Genomic DNA, 8,277 nt, shown 5'->3' on the forward strand with positions numbered 1-8,277 from the left:
GCTGACGTTAGTAATGCTTATATCGTTTATTGTGTGCTCGGGGTGTTTGATTTTGTTTTCAGATCATTAGATCTGTAGCGTCGGTGAGATGTGCTTGACATCCATCGCGCGTTATACGAAAGCGGAGAGGAGAGCATTTTGATATTACGGATTTAAACGAATTACAAAATAACAATGCTGTCTCCAAACAATTTGTCGTTATCGCGCTCTGTTTCCTTTTTTTTATCGTTTTATCGTATTCGATGGCGGATTCTAATGGCTGGATAATTGATAAAAAAGGTATTTATATTTATATAATCTCTACGAACGAGAGATTAAGTATATTTATTAATTTATACTTTTTATTCAATTTTTGCTTAACTTTTTATGTCTTGTGCAGTTCGAATGCCACAAAAAATTGAGATGCTCTTCTGTGTTTTCAATTGATGTAAATTCCTGTTTTATCGATAAATGGTTACAAAGAGAATTCGTAAACGTGGGTGTCAATAGCAGCGAGCTACTTTATCGACTGTAGATCTAAATTTCATGTTCTAAGAATCTACAATCAATAAACGAGACGTGAAAGCAGACTGCAGTCTGCAAACACGGTTGCAATTCTCAGCGAGATCCAGCTTTGGATAGGTATGGGCGAGGGTATGGGGGATTGCCGGAATTGCCGGATACGCGGTGCGCGCATTGTCGGCCATTACGGATTTGTTCTCGTGGACGCGTCGTTCTAGTTCGAGACTACTACGGATTTTTGACGAGTATCTCGTAGCACAAAGGAACCGAGGGCATTATTAAAAGTGTTTGATCGAGAATCCGGATCTTATAAAACATGGAAATGAATAGATCCAGCAACGGTGATTACAAGTACGAGAGAGAGGAAGAGGATGCCGATGATAAACCCAGGTCTCTCGATGAATCTGAGAATCACCAGCTTGACAAGGCTGGCGAGTATATGAATGAGCTCCTGCAGGAAAAGATTGAATTAGACGGGCAGAAATGGCCAAACGCCATCCGATTATTGGATCAAGGTGAGATGAGAGAAATAACCTCCAAGTAAAAATATATACTCTAATAGATAGATGATCTTGTAGACGAGTCCATTCTATCATTCATGATGAGAAACCGCCGGAATCTCCATAATTTTCACTCATAATTAAATTGGATCGAGTATGTGAACCGATGCTTGAATCAGCCAAATTTTAAGATGCAACAGAATTCAGTTTTGAAGACAATGTGTTTGTTTGATTTTTATTGGGACATAATTTAGATTGAGTATAACAATTCAGAAATCTTCAGTCTCTTTGGCATTGTCTGATTATTGGAGTATCTATTATAATTTGATTTCTGGTGGAAGTAATTTAAAAAGAGCAAGTAACTATGCTGTATAGATATTGTTTTGTCTGTTATTGTTACTAATTTTAAAAAAGGAAAAAGTAAAAAAAAGAAGAACAAAGCTGTTATATGAAAAAAAAATTTTTTTTGAAACATAATAGAACGCATATTTTTCTTATAGATATTTTGTATATATCCATTGATTGATTTGAGATAAAAGATTAAATAAAAGAATAAAAATTATAGTAAATTTAATATAAATTAAATAATATTATAATATGGAATAATTAGTGAGAAATATTATAATATGGGACACATGGAATTGAACTCGGGTCCAAATGTTTGATTCACTTCGTCGTGGAGCCACTAAGCACCTTATGATTCGCCTCATATAAATATTATATAGCAAACAACTGTTAATATGGAGCACACATATGAGTGGGATCTAACTTGGGATTAAATGTTCTGTGTCGATTTACTTTATCGTGAAGCCACTATGCGCTTTGGCTATGAGTATAAAGAACTCTTAATTTATCATATTTTTTGGAGACGGTTATGACAAAAACTAAATAGGAACAAAATTTAAATTTTTATTTAAAAATTAAATAATATTTTCTAATTATAAATTTTTTAAATTTATTTTTGTTAAATATAGAATGTTTACATTAGTTTGTAAAGATTTATATTTATGGTCAAAGCTATAGTAAAAATATTGTTTTTTTTTTTTTATTAAGATGTAACGAGTAAATGGTATAACTTCGTTCTATAAAAAAAATATATTTTATAGAAATTCATAAAACAGAAACTATGCGAAGACCGATGAGAGAATCAAAATATGTGGATATTTATCGTGAAAAACATGTTCGTGTCTCTGTCAAAGTATTAATACCCATTCGTGAACATCCTAAAGTAGGTATTGCTATCTACAGTAATCTAAATAAATTTGAAATAAAATTGATTTATGTTATTTTGTTGCTTTAGTTTAATTTTGTTGGAAAATTGCTTGGGCCGAAAGGTAATTCTATGAAACGCCTGCAAGAAGAAACAATGTGCAAAATGGCAGTGTTAGGCAGAGGATCAATGAAAGATAAACAAAAAGTAGGTAACAAAGGAAGACTTATTTTCTTTATTATTTTTTTATCTTTGAAAGTAATTGGTTTATATATTTTTTTTGATGAATCTCTTTTAATCTTAGGAAGAAGAACTTCGTGCTTCCTTGAATTTAAAATATGCGCATCTTTCCGACGATCTGCATGTAGAGATTACGGCTATTGCCCCACCAGCGGAAGCTTACGCTCGCATTGCTTTTGCGCTCGCCGAGGTGCGGAAATATTTAATCCCTGATAACAATGATAATATACGTCAAGAACAAATGCGCGAAATGGAAATGGGTATATCTGACGATACAAACGAGCGCAGACCTTCAATGAGAGGACCTTCAAATCTTGATGTTGGTAATGTACCGAGGCCTTCTGCAAGACAGGGACCTAGACAATCTAGAGGTTAGTTATATGTTTATTATAAAAATTGTATAATACATAAAAGTATGTAAGATCAAGAATCTATTTGTATTTATATAATATTGATTATTTTGAGCTTATTAACAGATATGATATATTACAATTAATATATTTAAATCTTTTATGAGAGATAAGATATGCTTATGTGCATATATATGTATATATATTGTTACGTCCGTGCCGAATGCTCGCGCTGTTTCAAACCGTAGGCGTCCCTTTCATCCTTCGAGGATTATACTTACAACCAGACTCGCTGACCCTCTTCGAAATAAATCCGCTTGGCCTTTTAATCGTGCCAGGACTTGGTTTGTGAAGATTTTATATCTAACCGTTTCCTCACACTTTCATGAATCTCCCCTGGCTTTCTTTTTATTTTATTGGAATAATTATCAAGTAAATCTGACTTCTTAATGTCAGGTGGAGTACCGCGTAACAAATCCACTGTAACCTAAGATCTTGGGCAAGGTAGAGCTCCGCCGGAGACATTCCGCCGCGAGTGTAACAATATATACATATAATACATATGAATTTTATATATGCATATATACAATGATTAATATGTATAATTATTATATATATATAAATTATATTAATTTTTTTAGGTATTTTTCATCCACCACCTGTGAATCGTGGGCCACATGCTCGTGGACCTGCACCATCCAAATCAAAAGTATTCTCAATTTTAGATCGCGCGAGAGCTGCTATGGATCAAGGTTACAAGTAAGTTTAAATTATACACAAAATGTAACAAGATCGCTTCATTAAAATGTGAATTAAATATATTAAATATTCAAATTAAATATTTAAATCTTTTCGTTCTAATAGCTATGATACTCAGAATCCTTCGGCAACAAATCGTGCTGGATCACATCATGATTATGATTACCACGGATCATCAGGTAATAACGCTCGATATGGTGATCGTTATACATCAAATTCTGGGTACGTATTATTATGTTTATTTATCATGATAAAAATAAGAGGAGAAAAAATAATGTATAGTTTAAAAAATAAAAATTCTTTAATATATACACGCTACTCAACAAAATCTAGGGAACACTTTTGAACAAGCTAAAAATTGGACAATATTCAGAACATCGTAATTTGGTGAAAAATCATCGCAGACAAAAAATTAAAAAAGAATTTTAAAGGTTGAAATCTCTTCTTTCGAAATCTATAATTAAAATTTCAATATGACTGATATTTTACGGAGTTATACGAACATAAATGGATAATGTCAAATCTAAAAAATTTTCACAAACTTTACAAAGTTCTATGGCGTGAGGTAAGAATTATACGAAAATACGGTTAGAAGCAGTCGAAAGAGTGAATCTTTACCTTCAATTTGCTTTTTTACTGAACGTTGTTCAGTAAAATATGACTTTTTTTTAACTCCGTAAAGTATCAGTCATATTGAAATTTTAATTATAGATTTCGTAAGTAGAGATTTTAATTTTTATGATTTTTCACCGAGTTATGGTGTTCTGAATATTGCTCAATTTTTAGCTTGTTCGAAAGTGTTCCCTAGATTTTGTTGAGTAGTGTATATAAAAATTTTAGTATATTATAATATGAAATTTGAAGTATAATATAAATTATAAAAATTACTTTCTTTGTAGAGACGGATATATATTTCTTTATTTATGAAATGCAATTTTATATATAATGTTCTTTTTATATTATAATTATTTGCTATGTAATAGTTTATATTTAATAGAGGAAAATTCCTTTTTTAAGATACACGACTTACGAATACGATGATGATTCTGCACCACATTCGTCTCGTGATTATTACGAATCTTCTGATTATGCAGGTAAACTGTTATATTTATTATGTATATTTGCCTGATTATATTGAAAAAATTTTCGTGAAGATATATTTTTGTGATTTTTACTTAATAATGAAAAATATTTCTTATTAGGTATTGCATATTTATTTGAGTATTTTAAATTATTCTATAAAATTTATTACTTATTGTAGTACTTGTTTTCTATTTATGATGTGTGAACTCTTCTAACTTTTCTAAATAATATAAATCTTATTATGCTTACGCAGGGTTTATTATATCACATTAATTTTATTATATAAATTTTACAATATAAATATACACAAATAAACACTCGAGGAATTGTTGAAATTTATAATTATTATAAATTAGAATTATTATATATAATAAGTACTGTATATATAAAAATATCATTAATGAATTTTATAATATTCATGTGCTTAAAACCGAACTATAGAAAGCTTTCATAGGAATTATTATTATTTTAAATTATAATTATAAACATCTTTGCCAAATTAATTACTTTTAAACCCCTAATAATTATATAAATAAATCTCAGGACTAAATAATGCCTTTATATGATTCGATAAAAATTAATAATATTTAAGAAATTTTTACTAAACTCCTTTTATGGAAATTAATTTTTAATATGATTTTTAACACAAAAACATTGTCTTTTACTTAAGGGGACGTTAGAACCAAGTTATCAATATTTCAGTCGTATAAAAATCTCCGAATTGAGATAGAATGAAATAAAAAATCCTTTTACGGGATTATAGTAGACGCAAAATTAGAAGGTGGTGTAGTGCGCTTTATACTAAAATAGAAAAAAAGCTCATTTAAGTTTTTTTAATTTTATTATAAAGTCTATTGCATCACCTCTTAATTTTGTGTCTATTTTAATCCTGTAAAGGGGGATTTTTAATTTTATTCCGTCAATTCGGAGATTTTTATATTACTATTATGTTGTATAAAATAATAATTTGGTCACTCCAAACATTCTTTTGAATCAGATTACGTGCACATAAGAGAGAACTGCGTATATGCGTGTACATACACATACGCGCGCGCTTACACACATACACACACAAAAAAAAATATATATATATACATACATATATAATATAAATATATTACATATAATGTAAAAGCATATAATATACAGGTATTTGGAAGTTAAATAGCTAAACTTCGGGGAGCATGTAGGGGATCGATAAACTAAGAAAATAAGTCCTGTAGAGATTGCTCGTTTTTGCTTCGTTTTGAAGAAAATCGTGAAAAAGGCAAAATGTAGTTGTTTTGTTCTTGGACATGAAAGAGTAATAAATCTTGGCCACTACGATCACCTGATTTGATATTGGACTTCTTTGTGTGTGTGTGTGTGGGAGGAGGAGATTCTAAAGTAGGAGGTTTATATTGTTAATTAACTCAAGGAAACAATTGCGAAATCATATCGTGGTTGCAGTACACCATATCACCAGATTAGTGTTTGACTGCAACACGAGCTGTTCGTACTAGATGCAGTGCTTACATTGCAAGAAGCCAACATTTTGAACTATATCTACATTAAGCAAGTGAATAAATATAACGTAAATAAATAATAAAAAAAGTACAAAAATGAAAACTACATTTTGTCTTTTTTTGCGATTTTTTCCAAAACGAAGCAAAAACGAGTATATCTCTACAGGACTTTTTTTCTTAGTTTATCGATCCCTTACACGCTTCCGAAATTTGGCCATTTAAATTTCAAACACCCTGTATAATAATTTACATTTCTCAAATTTATGAATCGTGCAATTCAATTGAAGTATCAGGAGCGTAACTTAAATTTGCTATAATAAAATTTAAACCCTGCCGTAAACTAACAAATACGTGTATGCATGACTATAACAAATAAACATTAATGTCGCATGATGACACATAGCTGTCTTTTAAGAATTTGAATAACTTGCTATACTAAGGAATTACTATCGTGTTTTATCTAAATAATTAAAGCGCATCAATCCATGTAATTCGCAGACGAGTCGTCGAGCCGCGCTTGGAAATCTTACAAGACTACAACGACGTCAGGCGCAGCCTCGCGTTACCGCACTACCCCATATACACGACCTTCCAAGTAAACACCTACAAAAAAAAAATAAAGCATTATAAACTTTCTTTTTAGTTATCCATACTCCTCTAAATGTTTTTTCTGACATTATTATTTCATAGCATTGTTGCTAATCCGTTGACGGCTGATCTTCCTTATGCACGGCGGCCTATAATGCCCAATATGCAGAAACCGATAAACGAAAGAAATCGTCCTTAATCGATCGACGAATGAAGATTAATACGGTAATGATACGCAAACATTGACCCATTAAATTCGTAACAAATAACATTAACAGAAATTTAATCTAAGAAAGAGTTAGTCTCGTTTAATTTCTTTTCTTGTAAAAAGCTAATAGATTTTTAACAAAATGGAAGACTAAATTGTCTCTCGCTCTGTTCTTATCTCAGTGATAAACGCTACATTTGAATTTTTTTTTATCTTTTTTTTTTATAATGGATTCAATAATTTTCAGATTATTTTTCGCGGCCACTGGATAAACAGGAATGTATAAACCTAATCTATTAAAATATACCCCATATAGAATTTACACATTAGTAAAAAAATATTTTCAATCAAAAACGCGATATTAATTCCTTCGAAAATTTTACTCCATTACTTTATAATATAATTTTAATTCAATGTACCTAATTTTCTATAAAACATTAATTCCATTCCTTCAGTCCTTTTCCTAAATTTTTCAACTGTAGATGGATTTAATTATTGACACGAAGTAAAGGACCAAGAAGATCGTTGGGATAATTCAAAATAAAATATTCAAAGTAAAAGACTTTGAATAAGCGATTAATATTAATTAACTACATAAAATGAAACATGAATTTGAATTTTATAATCGCCATATTTAATATTACGTATACAAGTTAGTCTGAATTAGAGGCTTATAGATAAATCTAATTATTTTTTTGTACTTAATGTCTTTTATAATTCGAAAATAACTTAAACGGGACATTAAAAAAAAATCTAACGTTTAATTTTGACGTGACTTTCGAACAAAATATGTATAAACATTTATTTTCTAATTATTCGAACACGATACAATTAAGATGTATATGTATTAAGATATTTGAAACATCAAAATAATATTTCATTGTAAAGAGAATAAATTTACCAATTTAAGTTTTATACAATATAACTTTAATGTTAAAATCATAAAATGATATGCAAATAAATTGAATTTTACTATACATATAATAAAACTTGCACAGAGAGCCTCTATTCATTAAATTTAAAATGCATAATATGTAGACTTACAAAAATATATTAACAATCTGTATCATCTAATATGTAGAGCAATGCAAGATTATGCTAAACTATATAATGTTATAATATATAAATTCATCAATTTCCAATATATGAGTATTTTAAAAGTATGTAGACTGTAAACCTATCATTAAAATAATATGTAATATGTAATCTTCAAAAACTGAAATAAATATGAAATAATAATATCAAACATTTGTTTTGAGAAATACCAAAATAAATTTCCCAACCAGTAATAAAGCTAAGAATTTAATAATTCTTAATAAAAATATTTGTGCGT

At 29.4% G+C, this 8,277-nt stretch overlaps 1 protein-coding gene across 1 annotated transcript; it reads left to right on the plus strand.

Moving 5' to 3' along the window:
• The first annotated feature begins 408 nt into the window (after positions 1-408).
• LOC108780665 (KH domain-containing, RNA-binding, signal transduction-associated protein 3) lies at positions 409-7,314 on the plus strand. The gene is made up of 10 exons (XM_018548455.1): positions 409-1,016; positions 2,108-2,229; positions 2,302-2,418; positions 2,516-2,822; positions 3,443-3,560; positions 3,666-3,782; positions 4,578-4,654; positions 6,647-6,743; positions 6,839-6,961; positions 7,192-7,314. Exons 1-9 carry the CDS (start codon positions 818-820, stop codon positions 6,933-6,935), a joined length of 1,251 nt encoding a protein of 416 aa, XP_018403957.1. The 5' UTR covers positions 409-817; the 3' UTR covers positions 6,936-6,961; positions 7,192-7,314.
• Positions 7,315-8,277: the final 963 nt, after the last annotated feature.

Source organism: Cyphomyrmex costatus, unplaced genomic scaffold (genome assembly GCF_001594065.2).
Source record: "Cyphomyrmex costatus isolate MS0001 unplaced genomic scaffold, Ccosl1.0 scaffold72, whole genome shotgun sequence".
Lineage (NCBI taxonomy): Eukaryota > Metazoa > Arthropoda > Insecta > Hymenoptera > Formicidae > Cyphomyrmex > Cyphomyrmex costatus.

Bases quoted from the DNA above. Each gene is read 5' to 3' on its own strand.
- LOC108780665 (XM_018548455.1), top strand. From the start codon at position 818: ATGGAAATGAATAGATCCAGCAACGGTGATTACAAGTACGAGAGAGAG. The intron at 2,823-3,442 runs GTTAGTTATATG...TAATTTTTTTAG, and splicing joins GGGACCTAGACAATCTAGAG to GTATTTTTCATCCACCACCT. The intron at 3,561-3,665 runs GTAAGTTTAAAT...TCGTTCTAATAG, and splicing joins GCTATGGATCAAGGTTACAA to CTATGATACTCAGAATCCTT.